Here is a 20,220-nt window from a genome sequence, read left to right as displayed (position 1 = left end):
CAGACTATAAGACATCAGTGGAACAGATCTCAAACAATTATGAGTATCAGTGAAGTCGTTACCCGGCAACATTACCAGGCGACCTATTCACATTCTTGGGGAAACCTTGCTGCTTTTGTTGGGTGATAAATCAGCAGTCACCTTGCCATGCCCAGGGGGGGGGGATGTCCCAACTCCCAAGTTCAGAATCATAAGTTTTTGTGATTTACGAACAGCCTATGAACTACTTTTTAAATCTTTGTCTCTATGTCATTTTTATAAAATCTCCCAATTTTCTGCCTGAGTGGAATGTGAAAAGGAAATCATGGGATTCTCTTGAAGCAAAGCAGAAAGGGATATTAAACATGAATTGAGATATAGAAATTTTTTTCAATATGTAAATTTTGAAAAATTTCATTGTATAAATATAAAGAAGTTGAAAAGGAATTTATAGTTTTTGGAATAAAAAGAAAATTTTGAACTGGAAAATTGTATGCTCTATCAAAACATCTTTTAAAATTTTATCAAAATTGTTTTAAATTCCATTGAATAAATAATGACCAAATCCCAAATGATAGCTTTGATTTATTGAAAGTTTTTGTGTGAGATTTGATGGAAAGTATGCAGTGTAGCCGTTCTTATTTGTACTTTATGGAACATTTTCCAATAGGTCCAACAGACAATGAGCCATCCTCCATCCCTAGTTCTTCTCTGGCCTCTGGCGATGATTTCTACACCCTGCCACAGAGCAGCCTGGGCTCGAGCACGGACCCCTGTAACAGCGAGATTTCTGATGGCCAGCGAGAGGACTCCTCCACCACCCGACAAGGAGACAGCAGCACCCTCGGTGGAGACGACAGCAACCTGGACACAGAGACCAGTCTTGGGACCTACAGGGAGACTGTGGACATGCCATCCAAAGTCGTTGAAGACTCTGCCAAGACTGACGAACTCCTACAAAGGCCGAATGTGATACCTGATGACGTCTTGGACTCAGAACAGAATCTGGAGGGTTCCGTCCTCTCTAGCTCCAACCAGTCCAGCTTTGACACTGACAGCCCTAGTCTTACAGGCACCCCGGAGCTCTCACCCAAGAAGAAATCCAAACGTCGAGTGCCCCTCCTGAATGTCACCCTGCCGTCTTTTGGCAAGAGGCACCATCGATTGGTGAAGTCTCCTGAGCAGTCCTCTGATTCTGACCGGCCTAGCTCTCCCAGCAAAAAATTCTCTTGGAAGAAGAAGAACCCCAAGAAAGCTGCTGTTTCTCCCACATCTTTGAGCTGCGGATCCACCGAAGAAAAAATACTTAAAGATGCTGATGCAGGAAAGATAGAAGCTTTGGGGGCTGAGGAGAAGAACCACTCATCAAAGGAAGAGGCCCAAGTGGACTTCAAAATGGACAATACTTCTTGTCTCCCAGGTGTCCCATCAATGACTGTTGACCATCCAGAGAGGAGAGGTGATGACCGAGTGGTGTTGCCATCTGATGAAAAAATGGCGACAGGAGTAGTATCTTGTGAAATTGAGGATGCAGGACAAGAAGGTGGCCCACCAGAGCATGATGGTGAAGAAGACCCACCAGATCCTAGATCTGATGATGAGGAGGAGACAAGAGGAACATCAAATGAAGTTCAAGCAGGAGACGGAAATGAAGTCAAGACCCAGGCAGTAGAAGAGCTTCAAGAGGAAGAACTAGTAGGTGAGATGGAGACGTCCACAAACGTCAGAGCTGAGCCTTTGCTGACCCTTTCCGGCTTGCAGGATCATAGCTATGGTGAGAGCCCGGAGCTTGCCAGTGATGGAAGAGAAGATGCCAAGGATATGCAGGAGGAGGACTTGCAACGGGATGATGAGCAGACAGGCCTTCCTGAAGATGACACTGCTGATGCCCAAGATGAAGAGTCCATTGCAGTTCCTACTGGGTTGAATCTGAAAGGTAGGCTTTTTTTTACTATTTACTGATAAGATGAAACTCCTATAATCTGTTGGTCAGTCACGACAATTATTAAACTTCTCCTATGAATCATTGTTAATTGCTTGTTGTTTACAATGGGCTCTGTATTTAATGCAATTGTTTTTCTGTCAGATCATTTATCATTACATATTGGGGGTTGGAAAATTTACGTTTGACTCATGCTTGCGAAGAGCTTTCGGCCCTTTTTTAAGAAGAAAATCATGTTATCTCTGATCTGGTTCCCAAGGACTTGTTTTCCATTAGTCAGTCAAACAGATTAGACTTTTGATACACATGTAGACACAACATACTAAGTTATCTACCTCAGGTGGTGGACCATTTTGGGCAACATTTCAAACAAAAGGTTGGTCATGACCATGTTGTTCGTGTCATGTTGTTCAAGTGTTGAAGCTGAAGATTTTCTTCAGTCCTGAAAATTGTCAGTGGTAGTCCCACATTTCGTGAGAATTATTTGAACATTTCAAAACTCTATGTTCCGGTGACATAAATTTGTACGTGTATGTGTGTGTGGTCAGTACATTGAAAAACAGCCCAACAAACATCTATTTTCAATTCTGGCCGTTGTTCTGAAAGGCTGAGCTGCTAAATTCAGAATGTATCTCAGCTGAACAGGTTTAACAAACTATTTTGTGTACAGTAGCTACTAATGGCAACATTTTGTCGATATCGTTAGTAAAAACTGTTGTAATGTGTAGGCCTATGTACGTGTCGTATTTGCATAAATTCGTTCTATCATACTCAAACCAAGTTTACTGGGAAGGAACTGGTCAGAACTGCATTTGTTTCCTTATGTAAGTGGAAAACAGCACCACGGTAAGGGCGTGCGGTAAATACAGATATTGTTGGCTACAAAGCCCTTGTGTTAGTTTTCTCATCCCAATCCAATTTACAGTTGATCTGCTGCTCCGTCAAAACTTGCCACCGGTCAATAACAAAGTGGGGATGATAAATGTTTGTTTTTAAGTGATTTGAGACAGTGTAAACAGAGGATTTGCTGAAATTGACCTCCAAGTTTGATATGGTTATGCTCCCCCCCCACCTGGGTTTGGTTTATAAAAAATACTGATAGCTATTTGATGGAAAACATGCATGAATTTCTGGCAGATACAATAGGGTTCTTTACTTTAGAAACATGTTATGTTATCCAGTGATTCTGAATGTGAAAGTGTTTGGCCAGTGGATAAAATAGAACTTTAGAAATTAGCTAACATTACATGTATACTGTTTTGATTTAATTACTGATGACAAGTCAAGTGTGACACTTCTTTTGCCTAAAAGTTGAATTGGTTTCTATCTGGATGTTATTCGCTGAGTTGCAACTTTATGAAAGCTTTGTCCCCATATATAAGGCACCCGTAGAAAATTATATCATGCTGTAATGATTATTTTGTCAAAATAGGGCCAAAAGAAATGAAATCAGACAATGTTGCTCTTGCAGAAATCAAAGGCTTAGAATTTTATTGGAGTTGTAACTATAGTTTTGTGAGTTTGAATGCGTTTATTTTTGAAAAAAATTCTAAGTAATCTGATTTAAAATCTGGAATTTTCGACTACCTTACTGTATGTATAACACTGTTTTCTGTATTAAAGCCAGTCAGAAACTTTGTGGGGAAATTTCCTAAATTTCGATTATTAATATTTGAAAACTGTTTCAATACACTCTGCAACACCGCATGTTCTTGTACATGTAGTCCAAACTTGATACAGTCTATGTTATATTAGATGTGATTTTATGAGATCTTACGTGAAGTTGTAGAAATCAATATGCACTATATACGGTAAATGTATGACTTGTACATGTCTGGCCACTCTCTGAGGAATATTGATTTCCATTGATCAGTGTTAATTAGCATGTCCCATTGATTCACTTTGGCCTACCCATTGCCTTCAACATTAAATTGAATTCATTGCATGTCAACCAGGATGATGGTATACATGTACAGGAAGTCCATTGGGGGTCTTTAATTGGCCCATCTGGTATGGTTTAGCCCATGAAGAGCTTAATTTAGAATATGAGGGTTGCCCATCAAATAGGTTGAAGCCAGGAGGGGTGGGGGGAGGGAAATTAGAGCTGTTTTCCTCACTTTAACTTACTTTTTCTGCTTTTCTTGCAGTTCTACAGGTACAGTACATGTATTTGTTGGAGAACTAAAAAGCAATTTTATTCTTGTATAGGTAACATTGAAATGTCGGCAAGCCTGGAGGTCAATGTATCGTCAACCCATCATGTTTCTTCTCCCTCCGACTTCATCCTCACCACCGAGTCCTTTGAGGTGGGTGAGGCCGTGGAAGAAGATGCTAAAGTTCGGAGTCCTCTTCAAGATGGTGTCACAGGGGAGCTTGCAGCTCCTGAAAAGATCCTCGCAGAGTGCAACCAGCTAGTGGCAGACGATTCTGTAGGGGATGTCCAGTTCACCCCAGAGATGCTGAGTGAATTCACTAAGACCATTGATGCTTTTGAGGAAGAAGAGGACAGAGATGCACAGCTGGACGCAGGAGAAGCAAAAGGATTGACTGTGGATGCTAGAGATGAAACAGAAAGAGATTCACAGAAGGATGTAGGGAAGGTGGAAGGATTGAAGTTGGATACTGGAGGGGATGAGGAGGCCTTGAATGTTGAGGCTGAAGGTCATTTTGAAGTGTGCTTGAGTGATCCATTTGCAAATGATATGGAATCTGGTCCTGTTGATGTAGGGTGTCAGATGACATGGGAAAATGATGGGGATGAAAATGAGGATCATCAGAAGGTTGTTGGAATTGATGGAAACAGTGTGATTACTTTAGACCTGAAGTGTAAGCAGGAAGTATCTGAGGATGATGACAAAAGGAGTATCTCATCTTCTATGTCTTCATCCTCATCAGAGAGCAGTGCCAAGGGAACATCTGGAGAGATTGTCATTCAAGGAGTTGCCTCCATTGAGGATGAGGCTACTCCCAATATCAAGATCCAGGCTGCAACCCAGCCAAGTGAAGTTGTAGAAGTTGAGGACATCACCAAGGTCCCTGATGCTGAAGGACTCAGTGCTCCTGCTGTAGGTCCCAGATCAGTTCAGCTGTCTGTTGGGGAGTTGCTTCCAGGACCTGATGACTCAACTTCTGTGGAAGTTCCCTCCCCAACTGTTCCTGAGATTCAACTTCACTTGAAGGAGCTCTCATCAGATTCTGATGCTGAGGGAGAAAAGAGGATCCAAGTTGTGATGAACGAAGAAGGGTCTGTAGATACCACTGAGGAAGTGCCTTCTAAACCAGTGCCTGAAGTGAAACAGAAAACCAAATCTAAGGGTTTCTTCTCAGGCTTCAATTTCCACCTGCCGAGGTTTCGAGGGAAGCGCTCCGGCAAGTTGGATGTCGCAACAAAGAGCAACCAACCCAGTGTTGGCGAGGGTAAAATCAGCTTCAGTATTGACAAAGAGAGGGAGACATGCGATAAGATTCAGGCAGAAAGTTCAGGTGTATCAAAAGCTTCATCTGAGTTGGATATAAGCAGGAGGAGGTCAGCTGCAGGCTACGATGAGTGTGTCCTTGACAACAGGGCACCCTCTGTTCCAGATGTTTCTCAGCGAGAGTTAGAACTCAAGAGGTCCAAGAAGAAATCTTTCACACTTCCCAACATGCATCTTCACCTTCCAAGGTTCAGTGGCAAGAAGTCTCCCAAATCCCCATCTGCAGATAAGGTTATTTTTCCCAGTGCTGAAGTCACTGCCAAGCCACCTGCTATAGAAGGTAATCCTGCGTTGGAGAATGAGGTGCAAATTGAGGCAAGTACATGTATCTCTCCTGTTAAGTCTTGTGAAGCAGAGGTCTTAGCTGAGAATGATCTGGAAGTAAAGATGTCATCTACGTGTAGTCAAGAGATAGCCATTCCTGAAGTGCAGCATTCTTCTTTTGGCGCTGTTGAGGTAGAAGCACTGACTGCCCTAGATGGTATTGCCGACTTTTCAGGAAAAGAAGTTAGCATTGATGTCAGCACTGCTTGTGGTAAACCCCAAGTTGATGGACTCTTTGTTGCTGTTCCTGCTTTCGTAGAAGGTGATTCAGACCTTGATGAGGGTGTTCCAAGTCTCAGTAGTGAAGAGATTAAGCCTGCAGTGACTGCTAATCTGGAGGCCAATTTAGAAGCAGATGATAACTCCAAATTGCAGGCTTGGGGATTGGACGTCAATGTACCATCAGTGGTTGGCATTCAGCCTGAGGTTGAAGCGAAACCAGAGACTAATTCAGCAACTAGAGATCAGGATGGTTCTCCAGAAGCTAAAGCAAACATACCTGTACATGTAGATGGTAATATTGATGTCATACAAACAGAGAGTCCAACAGTTCATAGTGAAAAAGCTGACATTTCAGTTGGACCAGGAGTGTCTTTATCATCAGGTGGTATGACTGAGGTAGAGGTTGATCCCCCATGCAATGACAAGAATGATGTTGAGGTTGATGGAGAAAAAGTAGAGGATTTGCAGTCTCCAATTGATGTAAACCTCTGTCTAAGTGGATCATGCAGCGCAGATGTACCAGTTGATGATGACTTTAAGAGTGATTTGCCTGAAGTTGCAGGAGTCAAGGTAGAGGGAGATGTCATGATGGAAGGAGGCTCTGACGGTACTTTGGATTTGAAGGCACTTGGGGAGGGAGAAGCCGTGGATGTTGAGCTGTCAGCAGGACTTGAATTGTCAGCAGGAAGCAGAGATGCTTCTTTGGAAAATCAAGTCAAAACAGCTGATTTATCGACGGAGGTGGAGGTTATGATTCCTGACATGAGTCACAGGCAATCAAAGTCCCCTGATTCAGTAAATTCGCCAACCAGGCACAGATTCAAGCTGCCTCATTTGAATTTCTCACTGCCGAAGTTTGGTGGATTGCACCCCGCAACAAAGAAATCCTCATCAAAGAAGTCCAAGACGGTTGCCCCACCCAGTAATGAGGCATGTGGTGTTGAATGTGGAGTTGCCAGTGATGATGACGAACAGGAGAGAGGTTTTCAGCAAGTATCTGTCATTGCAACAAATGATTCAGTTGAAGTGGTCCCTCAGCCGGTTCTTGAAAGTGAATTGAAAGCATCTTTCGTGAAGCCTGAAGAAGACATAGGAGTAGACTTGGAAATGAGATTTGGAGGCCTTGCAGGAAAAGGAGAGGATCCCATTGACACTGCCAAAGATGATGTGAGGGCTAAGCTTGATTTTGATGATGAAATCCCACCAGAATTCAGTGCCAATGCTAATGAACTTGAACAGGACTGCAGTCTGTCAGGCCTGCACGATCTCGGTGTCCGTTTGGCTGATATATCTTTTGGGGCGCAAGTAAGCCCCAGTTATCCAAATGGTGATGCTGATAAGGATCTCTGTGAGTGCCGCGCTGGCACACCGAGCCAGGAGGATCCAGCCAGTTCCCTAGACCTGAACTGGGAAGACGAGGTGTGTCCCAAGGTGCAAGTGACTGTACCAAAGTACAGATTCACTGATATCAAGGGTGGATTGTCACTGGGCGTGGTCGTGAGTGAAGATGGGTCTACTCACAGTGACACAGAAGAGAAGATACCGAGAGATGAGGAAAAGGAAGCAGCCGATGACACTGTGATGTACACGCCAAAGGTGCCAGATATGGCCATGAAGTCTGCTGAGGAGCATAACCTAGAGATGACCTCAGCATCTCCTCAGCCTGAAGCCCTGGATGTCAACTTCTCAGTGGAAACCCCCAGTGCACATCGCAAGCAGAGCACCTCATCCCACTCTTCGGCCAAGTCTGCATCATCCCACAACTCGCAGACAAATGCCGGTGAACTCTCAAAGAAGAAGGGCGGCCTCTTGACTTCTCTTGGCCTCCCCAAGCTTCACCTCAAGCTCTCACCCCAACGATCCAAGTCCCTGGACAGGCGAGCTGTTGAACTTGAGCGCCCAGTGGAACCTAGAGCCACCTCCCTTACCGATCCCGAGGCTGGGGCACATGCCAAGAAGCCAGTTGGGAAGAAGTCCAAGAAGGGTAGATGGAAGCTGGGGAAATCCTCTAGCAAGGGGAAACACAGGACACGATCAGGAGGCAGTGCTGAGAGGTTGGGCACAGAGACAGAGAAAAGGCCATTGCAATCTTGCAAGATTGACATCGATGGCAACCTTGAAGGAACCGCTGAAGCGGACATTTATGGACAACCAAGCTTTGAGTTAGATCCACAACCAAGTAAGTCAAAGTTTCAATTTTTTTAGTAGAATTTTCAAATAGTCATTTAAATGGATATTAGATCTGTTTGTGTGACTCTCAAACAATTTCTCTTTTTTTTATAGTGATTGTGAGACTTTTTTCAGTTTGACATTTTCAGTCAAAGTTTGTCAACAATTTCCACTGGAAGTAGTAGAGTGCAGGAGCACTTTGGAAAATAGGGGAGGCGTGAAGTCAGGCTCAGTGTGGGACTCTGAAATGTAGCATTTCCTGTCAGGGTTTGATAAAACCTGACACATTTCAGGGAACGTTGGGCAATACGTTTCTAGATGGAACCAGGGGAAAACAGTTGGGGGCAAAATTTGTCATTATTTGCCCTCGAAATGAGTTGCTTTGAAGGACTGGTTTTGCGGTATGTTGCATAGCCTGTGGCCAAAATCGTACACAGCACCCTTTGCCAGTGGGTGGTTCTTGGGTGAGCACTGCTCCACAAAATTCCTGCTGAATGGAAAATTGCATCAATAACGTTAACTCCAGCACATGGCCCAAACCAGGGAATAGTACCATGTATGACCCCCTTGAAATTGATCTTGTCGATCTTTACATTTATTTGGAACCATTTAGTGTGGAAAGTTCCATTACATGTAACATGTTTTCTGAAACGATCTTGATCGTTAAGTTTTCTTGCCCACTAAATAATCAGTGATGGTTCCAAACTTTGTTTTTCCAGTAGAATTTTTCTCTCTTCCCTAACTGGAGTACACATAAAAGCATGTGGAGCTGAATTCCTTGAAATCGTACGGATCAGAAATAATCCATCTTTAATTCTTTCTTCCAAATGTTATCAGGTTTGTCTTTTTTTCCCAATCTTATGTTTCAAAATACTGAAGAATTTTTTTCTGTGAGAAATTTGCCCTGAGATATGCTTCCTGAGTTGATATTGTCAGTGTTTATTATTCCTGACGACAAGCACTCCTAAGTGCAGTTGCTTTATCAATGTAACAGCCAATTTAATGTGTGCTGGGATTATGTGTGGCTATTCACCGAACCCAGGGTAATCATGTTGATGTCCAGCCAAGTGTCCAGGTCATTGAAGAACACAGCAGGGGAATACCTCAAGAATTTCACCTGCTGATTGCCACAAACCGTAATCATAATCCGTCCCCCTCTCAGTGCATCTGTTATGTTATCTCAGCTCTTTCTACGCGATGTCGGGGGTCGGTCCCAAACTAGAAGTGGTCACTGATGAGAAGGGAAAAGGAAGAATTAAGAGAGAATACAGGTGAATAAATTTTGGATTGAGGGGAGAGTTGTCTTTTGGGATCATCTGTGGCTGGTGTCTTTTGGGGGAAAGAGAAGTGTAGAACGGCAGCTGCCAAGAGGTCAAAATACAAAACATGAGGGGCCATGAGGGGGTTATGAAACTCCATGTAGAATTACCTTTTTTGGTTTTCCTGCCTCTGGTCATGTAATGTCTATCTTCGCTGGTAACTAATACACATGGATGTATTTTCATTGGAGAAATTAATCGTCAGAAACCAGTGGAAATGGCAGTATACATGTACAACATGTGGGTTGCATATTTATGAAAGTTGCTAGTCAACACATTTTGGATTATGTGAAATATGATCTAAGGCTGGTTTCCTCATGATCAAAATAAAATGCAAGTACATGTACTTTCCGCAATTCGACTGTCATATCATTCGTGCATGGGAAAATATATCCAGCGCGGAGAAAATTGAAAGTGAAATTTTTGAGGCTTGTGGCGAACCATGTCAGTAGTTTCCCACAGAAATTCCAGAAATCTTCCGCATGGGACCTTAGTTACTCTAGCCGTGAAAGAGAACCCAAACAGACTGTTACCCACCCGTGCACCTTCAGCGCTTGGGAAAGCGAGAAAAATCCGATGAAATTATGAAATTCAAGCTCATAAACCGCCCTGGGTGATTCCAGTATCGGATTCCGTATCGCCCTTAACGGTTGAGAATTACCAGTCCTGCCGGGCCCAGTTCCGTGGGTGGAGACATAGTGTCTTTGCCAGCAAAATTCTGCAGAATTGAAAGGAAAGTAGTTAAGAAATGAAATTCATCTTGCAATATTTTGTTTGCTTACAATGGACTCTGTGGGATTCTGTGGGGGGAGGGGACGGGACCTCAACCAAAATGAAGATTACTTCATCCACTTTTAAGTTAAGCACAAAAAATATGATACACTGTTCTGTTCTGTGACATAATGTCTCTGGATACTGTTCATGTACTCCGTGGTTACTTTAACCTTGCAACTGCTTGGCTGCTAAATGTTAACAGAAGCCAGTACTTTTCATCTGCTGCCTGTAGGGGGCTGCTTATTTGTTTTTTAAAAAGTGAAAAGATCCAATGGGCTTTAGATAAGTTGTTTCCATGAAAGACATTAAACAAAATCAGATTTTGCAATAGAAAGAGGTGATCACAGGGATATCTTAAACAGAAATGCACTTTTGGTGAGGGGACATGTATATGATACGGCAGCCACAGATACTAGACTGAAAAATGCTATTGTTGGAAACATAAGTGCAGCCTGTTTTGTTTTCATTTGCGCATAACAAACCCTTTTATTTGGTGAACAATGACTCCATTATCACCAAGACAATAGTGCTGTTGTACCATTTCAGGTGTCTTATCCATCCACACCTCAGTGGCAAAAGAACAAAAACAGACTAACAGAAGAATGTCAAATATTCTGTGTCCCTGCTGCAACCACAGTTGGCCACTTCTGAAGATTTTTATCACCGCAAAATAAAAAATTGCTGTATGGTGGAGTGTCTTATTTCTGGCGTATAACCTTCCCAAAAGTACCCACTTGAGTTCATGGTCTGTTTGTATTGGCACAGGACCAGTTATTGTGCAGTTAGAATGAGAAGGGCACCCCAGGACCAATTACGATGGGGTGCATGGATGACACACATTGAGCCCCCCAAAAGTTGACTAAACCACAGGCATACTTGTCGGAGTTTCAATTTCATTTTTCTGAGCTGAAGAGGGGACATGCCCTTTTCCCAGAAGTTGCGGAAATTTTTCTTATTCTTTGTTGACTAGTTAACTTGACTCGTTTTTTTTTTATTGTAGACTGAAAATCAATAAATCACTTCACTAGGTTTTCTGGTCTGCAAATGTGCATAATACCGTTTTTATAGTTACACATCATCTGTGGCTCTGAAAATATCAGAGCAATTAAGTTTCTGTTTTTTTAACTTGCTGTTGGAAATGTTGTATTCACCAAAATTTTATGCAGGACCCGCCTATATCATATGTCGGTTGTAATAGAAAGACCTTCAAGTTTCTCATCTTTAGTAATAAAGAAAAAACAAATCCCCCAAGGGTGTCACTAAAGAGAGTTGGTATCATATTGGCACTTAGCCAAGTTGCCTGGCACTCCTGACCCCAGGGAACCCTACCCAACATTCCACTGAGGTAATTTTTTGATGTACCTAAGCCTGACCTATGCCAGGGGAAGGACCCACTTTTGAGTCCTTGCCATCATCCAGCTTTGAAATCTGTCTATTTATTTACCGGAGATTAAACCTAATCATCTGTTATAGCTTCAGATACATCATCAACTCCAAACAGGCAGGAAGCGATGAAACATGGGCTACCATAAAATGTAAATAAAGACAGGGGAAATTTCAAAATATTTTTCCGTCTGGGATACCCACAGGTAATTGCCCCGAGTTGGCAGAAAAAAATCCACCTTTTTTTCTTTTTCTCCCCGAAGTGATGAAGTGTTAGGCCTACATGTACATACATACATGTACATCTACACATGTGCATGCTTCAACATGGTCCACAGTTCAGTTATTACTAGTGTGTGCTACAGTGACTGGTGAATTTTTTATGAACACAGACGCAATCACTCCTGAATGGATTTTGAGGCTAATGAAGTTTTGCGAATTAAATGTTTACTTTCGTCTGGCCTAGAATCAATAAACCCTCAGGCCTTGTTGTTCAAGGAGCTGTTCCAATCATTGCCAGAAATACTTAGTGCCTACCTAGGTTCCTACATGCATGACAGAAGTCAATGTAAACGCCCAAGGTTTGTCTGAGAAATGAACCAACACAGTTTCCTGTGTGTAGTGTCCATCTTCAACCCCTTCCTCCACTATCCTGGTAGAAATATTTTTAAGTACAAGCACCGGTTGGATATTGCTCTGCAAATCACAAATACAAGTTTTGTGCCGCATACCAGTTACTGCTGGCTGCTGGAAAATCTATAACTCGGTATCAAAAGCGTCTAGGTTCATTCATAAGTCTACTTGGCTCTTATTCAATTACGGCAGCAGACAGAACAGAGTATTTTAACAGGGACGGTAGATTAACATTTTGCCCTCTTTGACCCAGTTGACACCCAGTGAGGATCTTGGTCAAATTCCACCCTGGGATAGGATGGCAAGATCATCGATTAGACAATTCTGTCAGTTTCACAGCTTTTCTCTATCCCCCCCCCAGCCCAGTTCAACGCACCTTTTGCATATTCTCTGCAACTTGTTTTCTATGTACATGTTCTTGTACTACAACAATATCTTTCCTGATTTCATTTTTTTTTACTGATTGGAAGTGATGAATTAATTTTGTTTTTAATGTGTACATTATGAAATAATGCACTGCCTTCTAAAGAAGTGTGAGCAATTCAGATAGTTCCAATTTAGCATAATTGGAGTTTCCTTGAAATTTCTGTATTCCTACCCATACAGTTTCCTGTTCAGTGTGTGGCATGTCGTGTTCTCGGGCAGACTTTTTTATAAAGCATTTTAGATTTTGTGAACTGATTCTTTGCCCCATTTTTTTCAAGATCCAAGATGTCAGAATCTGAACCGGAATTTGACATCAAGAACCCATTGATAGCTGGAACTGTGGTCTATGATTCCACCCGACTTCCTCCATGGTTAAAATTTTGCACTTCAATAACCCCCCCAACTCCAGTAGCAACAGTTTAACAAGAAGGAGACAATTACGAGCCAACAGTTGGGGCCCGGCATCTCAGTACAGTGCCCCATTCAAGGTCAAATCTGCGTGAACTACACTGTAGGTGTGGTATTTGGGCAACATGCTGGACCTCCCAACCCCTTTGATTGACCCCAGCTAAGGTCAGGGCATGAAAATTCTAGTCAAAGGTCAAAGTTGGGTACACACTCTTGTGGGAAAGAGTGGATCCCACCAGGTGCAGGCATCAATGTAGTGTGGGTACACCTGTACAATTAAATGGGATCTTCTGGTGCACGTACACTCATCACGTGCACATGATTTACATGGTCAGAGCCATGTAATGTTGAGTGTCAACTAGATCCGGGATTACCAGTGCATGGATACAATGTGTGCGGGATCCTGGAACACGGCACATGATTTTTTGGGGGTCATCATTATTTTGGAGATTTATTTGATACAATCAAGCATCCAACACCAACGATATTCTAAATTATGTGTTCTTTTGTCCAGTTTTTGCTTGTTTAATTGGAGGACAGAGACATTTTCAAGTGCAAACAAATGAAGGATGAAACCTGATATTTGCTGTATGTTTAAGAAGTTAACAAACATGGATTACAAGTCACAGAAATGGGGCCTGCCGACTGCTGGATCTTGGAACAACTGTCACCATTTATCCAACCCCAAGCCTCAAATTGCATCAAGGAAATTCAAACAAGAGCAAGTGGAAAATTACCTTTTCCTATAATGTGGATAAGTCTAAAGTTTGAAACATTCATTTACAGGGGAGACTCATGAAGGTTAGATTGTTCACCTTGAATCTGAAATTTACATTTATACCTATTTTTTGCCTTTTACGTCGTGACATTGATTAATATTTTTACGTGAAAAGTAAGTGGAGATTTGTCTCACCTCTTTTTTAAGGCTTTTTGGAAAAGCTACCAAAGCATGGCGGGAGAGGCAAGATGAAAAATCCCATTTCATACGCGCCTTGTCATATCTGCTCATGTTTACAAACAAACTGGGGGACCTCAGACCTCATTTGGGGCGTAATTGGTGGGAAATTGGATCAAGACAATTTGCCTCCCAGCTGGGCATATCAGTTGGGGCAGTGCAGTGACGTCAGTCACCAGCTCTTGGGGTTGGGCTGTGTAGCTGGTATTTCCATGGTATTACTGTGTCTTTCTGCAGCTTGGTGTGGTAGTAGTGAGGTCAGCTCCAGCCTTTTCTCCCATTTCCAGTTCAACTGATTCAATTTTTTTTCCATGACATTGCAGGCTGAAATCAGGGATCTGGCACCCTGTTGCTCATAACAGTGTGTAGGCCTTCAGTGGTTTTGGTGTCCATTATGTGTAAGTGCCAGAAACAGCCCAATACAAAATGTTACATGTACATAGCTGTGGCATATAGCCGATAGACATCTGTTTAACTTTTATTTAAGGTTCTTTTGAAAAGTTAAGGGTTCTTAAAGTCCCATACTATGCGTCAGTTATAGAACTGTAAAAAAAGCCACAAGTTTGAGTTGTTCTGAGCCATAGTTCTTCTGGAACAAAACGTAAAATTAAAAAATCTCTCAGTATTCACGTACAGCACTGCACACTCCGGTCACTCAAGGGCTCATATTTTAAGGAAATTAAATTTGTGCACATGTTCATAAAAAAACTCACACAAACAGGAACAAAACATGAAAGAAAAATTTTCACTTGTACCAATGTAAGCCAGATTGTCCACTCAAGACACTTTGTTCACGTGTGTGTCCCTGATGAATCAAAAGATGGAAATCTTTTCTCTTCAACGCCTTCAGCTTTTTTCAGCTTTTTCAGCTTTGGCAACATTCAGTGAAAACATTCTAATTATCAAACCTCAAGTGTGTGCAAGATTCTACAGATGAAGACCGTCTATCTTCAGAGGAAAACAATCCATACACAAACGTCTGTTTAATTGGTTGATATATATATCAATTAAACTAACAAGGAAACATTTCCCACATCTGGCTTTTGCTGGTAGACATAACAGTCATTTGGAGAAACCAATTAAGAAATCAAGACTTTGTTTTTGTTAGTTGACAGGTGTCAGATTTTGACTGTTCTGACTTCGTGCCGGCATTTGATATGTTCACCCGACTGAAGGGCATCATTTCCAGCCATCTTCTGTATCATTGGCAATTTGGCGTGGGCTAAATACAGGCAATTATTGTATCAGTTACCAGGCTGTTGAAAGGGGAGATTTAATGTCAAGTTCCCGCCCACTAATAAATTAGTCTGCCCTTTTTTTAGTCTGCTGAGGACGATGCGACTTTTGGCTTGTCAGAAATACCATTGACATGAGCAATTGGAGGGTTAAGGGAAGTCTCGAGTCTCGAGTGGAGAAACTCATTCATGGTGTGGGAGACGAACAGATCAGACACCATGAAAATTGGAATACTGATCATGTTTGCTTGAGTGAGGGAGTTTGATTTTAATTCGCCTTCAGTGACAAGTAAAAAGTCTCGCTTTGGGCCAAAAAGCACTTGAACGTGTCTGGAACTGCAGACAGGAGGTTCCTGCCAAGACTCTTTTTTGGGGGGGAAGAGTTTTGTCACTGAGGATTTGGGCTGCCAGCACGCAGGGGTCAAGCCAGTGCCCGAACCTGGCCCTTCTTGAATACAGCCACTCCAGACTTCAGGAATTTTAAGGCCAGGAAGAGAGGGAGAGAGGGTCTGGCTTGATGTGTGATGGCCCATCCACAGGCCTGCGCGGAAACCCGGCTGTGTAGTGTGACTGTGATGTGCAGTACACTGTGATGTACATTGTACATGTAGTCTGTCGTTGGATGTAGCAGTTTGGTGCTCTGATTGGAGTGGCTCCTCTTCCCCCCCTCTGTCCCATGGCGTCCTGCTGCATGAAAGGGCCGCGCGCCTGGTGCGGGTGTCGGCAGAAAAACCGCAGGAGGAACATCAGCCTGGAAATGAATTCCCACAACGGACGCCGACAGCAAGGTACGGTGCGGGTACATAAAATACCAGTACATTCTTACATGTACATACGTGCCATGTACATTCAAAGTTGGGCTGTGCCAACTGTGGTTATGAAGTACATGTACATGTACTGCTCTGTGTCCATTGTACGTGCATACAGGTAATGCCATTGCGTCCCCACTTTGGGCAGTGTGGAGCTTTCTTCGGGTCCGTGTAAGAATGGCAAACTGGCTGCCTTCAGGTTCAGGTTTGTTATCCCAAGGCCAGACCAGCTGACCAGTGTCATGGACATCCTTATCTTCACAGGTTCCAAAGAAATAATGAAGAAATCTACCTAATGGTGCAGGACCAGATTTGCTGTTTGTCAAGAGCCTGTCACATGGGCGGGTGGTGAACTCGTAAATCACCAGTTAGCTCCTCATGTTCTGTGTCACCTCACTGAGTATACCCCACGCGCACATCAATCTCCAAATGAGGAAATTGAGACAGGCATATACATGCACATCCGGTCGAGGGTTGTTTTGAAAATGAAGTAATATTGTTTGACGAAGCCGTTGGGAACACAAATTCAAAAAAACTTTTCGAACTGTCTGACTCTCAAGGTATTTGAACGGGAATAAATACATGCAGGCCTAGGTGCTCTGCCGGTCCTAAACTTAAGTTTAAGACCACGTCAGGAGAATGAATGCTAAATAATGCCCTTGCCTACGGCTCAGGCAGGAGTTGTGTTCATTCTCCCAAGCTAGTTTTCATTTAAGACCGGCCAAGCTCAATTTTATTCCCTTAATATAAAATATACAACATGACTGCATGTACTTAGGGCACTAACCTGAATGCGAGGGTTATCACTGTACTGTTAATCAAAATAAAGAAAGGCTCTTTTCTCCGTATTGAGTCCTATTGAGTCTCAATTTAGGGAATGTTTTTTCTGTGCAAGTGGTCCAGCATGTCAGTGTTATGTCAGTTGTCTCAGTAGAGCAGGCTAACAAGTTACATCTGTGTTTTCATGTTCTAATGATGTTCACATTCCTACTCTGACCCCGAGTTACAGTTTTGGGATCTTTTTTCCCCCTCCATTGTCAAAATCGCTTGGATCAGGCTATCGCAAAGTAATCAACCCTCCTAAGTGCAGACTTTTTTTTCCTTGGACTGCACCATTCTCTTGGAGTGTACTTTTAAAGCCAGTTCTTAGAAATATTTCTCTCGATGCCATATTGGTATGGGTGGCTGGACATGCACAGTGGTGCAGGGTCCAGTTATTCTTGTGAACTGGTGGTGCCCAATTTGTTGAGATTGTAAGTACCTGTAGTTAGCAGGGCAGTCCGTGTACATGTCGGCATGTTGCACATGCACTGTGCATGTGAAGTTTACTTCAGAATGGTTACGTTTGCTGGATAAGAATTTTTTTCTCAGAAAAATGTCAAATTCTCTAGTTCAGTATGTGGCAGGAAATGAATGGCATTACTTGCCAATTTGTTACATGTACATTTGTTAAAAATAGTTTTGTGATGAACCTCGGTGACAACCTGACCCAGGCAGTCATGTTATGTGTACGTGTGGATGTGCGTGCAGGCGCGCCGTTTTTGTTTAACCTGCGTTTGACCTATTAACACCGTAATGGTGACATTACCAGAGTATGACTGTATTGAGACAACTGGCATTTCCAAAGCTTATTTTCATTTGAGTAAAATCATGGTTATCTAATATGTACCAATGCTGCAAAAAGTTGGAGGATTTGGGTGTCGTTTAATTAACTTAATTATGCCCCTCCCCTAAATTAGGAGGTCTTGTATCCATCATACATCTTGTCTTGTATCTGTCAGTTGTTTTGCTGAAATGTTTTAAAATGCAAATTTATACAATATGTGCTGATTTATACACCAACAACCTCCGTGATACAAGCGTACATGAACATGTTTAAGCCAAGAACATTGGGAGTCATCCCTCTCTGCAGATTGTAAGTTGAAGAACCCACTTTTTGGTCCTCATGCCTCGAGGAATTTGACCTTTAAGTCCCTGTAATATTTGCCTGTTGATTTATTCAATTAGCCAGGGGAGCCACGCACATCAAAAACACCAAATCCATCCCAAAAAGCTGGCCTGGTCTTGAGCAGTACCTTAGCGGCATGCCACTCTTCAAAACTGTTGCCCATTGTCCCGGATTTTCCAACCAACAGTGCTGGTGGGATGTACTGTACTTGCACTCTGTCTAGTTGTGTTCCCCTCGGAAGGGGACATAATCTTTGTGGTTTTCCCAGCATATGTGTAGATACACCTACACTGTACATGTACATGGATGTGTGTACAGTGTACATGGAAGTGTGCACACATGTACGGGTATACCCAGTCTATAAATGGATGTCCTTCAAGGCTGGCACAGTTGCCATGGCAACCAAGTTGATGTGATCTGTCTCACGTGTTCCCACATAGGTACTAGGTGTGCGGCTGTGCGCTGAGAGTGAGAAAAAAAATTTAAAGAGAAAAAAAATTTTTTTTTTTCTTCTGTGATTCCATCCTGGCTTTTCAGGATGGGATCGCTGGCCCCAACTAAACAGCACAGCATGAGGCACTAACAGTCCCCTGATCGGTTGGGAAGATTTACAAGTTGTGTGTCATACTTTCCTGGGCTGTGTTGACTGTGTAAGGAGATCAGGGAGCATCATATTTTATTGCAGAAAATGAAGCTCTTACCCACGTGATAGGGCACACAGTCCTTCACACTGTGTACTTCACACTTCTCTTCTGCAGACATAACTACAGTGTACCAGTTTTGGGTTTCTTTTTTTCCCCGATTTTTCGGTGTGTTTTTTTAGAGCAACTGCGAGGTTGCCTTTGTCAAGATTTCAGCGAGACCTTTTCTAAAACAAGTGAAGTATGGCCAAAGAGTGGGCAGAAGACAAAAAGCAAACAAACAGATACATTTCTTTAGAATAAGGACAAAAAAATCCCTGTTTGGGACCTGGTCAAGATCATGCCATGTCAAGATTGATTGTATGCTTTTTTTAAAAAATAATTCTTGTTCAACAAAGCCACCGGGGCTCTTCCGGCCACAATAGCACTGTGTACACAAACCATTAATCTCTTCAAAATCTGCCCCTGAATGAAGGACTGTGAATTTTGATAGGAGTCAAGTGATTGCTGAGGATGTGGCTGGGCTCCCTATATTGTGTGGTCTTGTCAGTGTTATTGTGTCTTCTGGTGAATAATGGTTAACATCTAGCTCGTAATCAGATAGGCATGTTATTGGCTAATATTCTGATAGTTCTACCCTCAATTTTTTATTACACAGGTCAGGTCTTGTGTTTGTTCGTCAAAAACCAGTAGCTAATTTATCGATATGTGTTTGATTAGCCTTATTTCAACTGACTTCTGTTGGTAACAGTCCTTTGAAACCTTTTGGGAGGGGGGTGTTTCGGGGGGGGGGTTATAGCTATAAATGAAACCCTTGTAGACAGGGAGAAGAGTGAAGTGATTGACTGGAATCAGTCTTGTGCAGGTGCCTTTTTGATGTGGCTGTTAACATGTGTTAATATCAAGTGGTGGTTAAATAATTCGCTTAGAGAAGCTGATGAGATTTCTGATGGCATCCTCTTTGCAGAATTCTTGATTGTTTCCCACATTTGCAGCATTGCCGATATATCGCAAACAGGCAGCCTGACTTTTCGAATGTTCTTTTTTTAGTCTTTGGCCATTGGTACATGTAGGCCTACTGGTACATATACATAGTGCACATGTGATACAAGATCATGGCTTCGGACAGGCAGTCACAGAAACAAGTTTCTCCATCTCAGAGACTTGCTAGCGCATGATTTGTTTCGCTGTAGAGTAGCATATCAAAGTCTACATGTTCAAATCCTGCATTTGTTTTGGTTTTTTTTTTTGCAGAAAAAACTATGTGCAATTTTATTGAGACATATTGTGTTTGAAGAGCTTTGACCCCTGTCTGACCCTAATCCTTTGGCCTGACCATGATGTTAACAAGCAACCTTTAGACAGTGGCATTCGCAGTAAATCACTTGAAAATAAATTTCAAACAAGGTTTGCTATGACAACTTTATTGTTTGGAGGGGGGGAGGTGGTGTGTCTGATCCCTGATCTTAACAAACTACTTCTAGTTGGAAGCCTTTGCCGCCAACAGAACGTAAAAAGCTGGTAGCCTTGCTGATACCAGTATCTCCAGTATCATATGCCATAAATCAGAAGGGGGG

The 20,220-nt window shown here is 42.5% G+C and overlaps 1 protein-coding gene across 2 annotated transcripts in view; it reads left to right on the top strand.

The window, feature by feature from the left end:
• Positions 1-20,220, top strand: part of LOC110973860 (uncharacterized) — a 49,478-nt gene that overhangs the window by 4,901 nt on the left and 24,357 nt on the right. For both annotated transcript variants that reach the window (XM_022225033.2, XM_022225032.2), the window contains exons 2-3: positions 650-1,915; positions 4,130-8,122. In XM_022225033.2, coding sequence (XP_022080725.2) covers positions 650-1,915; positions 4,130-8,122 — 5,259 coding nt within the window. The remainder of the gene's footprint in view (positions 1-649; positions 1,916-4,129; positions 8,123-20,220) is intronic.

This window comes from Acanthaster planci, linkage group LG13 (assembly GCF_054643075.1).
Source record: "Acanthaster planci isolate LZ-2023a linkage group LG13, COTS_SCS, whole genome shotgun sequence".
Classification (NCBI taxonomy): domain Eukaryota; kingdom Metazoa; phylum Echinodermata; class Asteroidea; order Valvatida; family Acanthasteridae; genus Acanthaster; species Acanthaster planci.
Note: the sequence above shows the minus strand (reverse complement) of the source record. Positions and strands in the feature narration are given on the sequence as shown.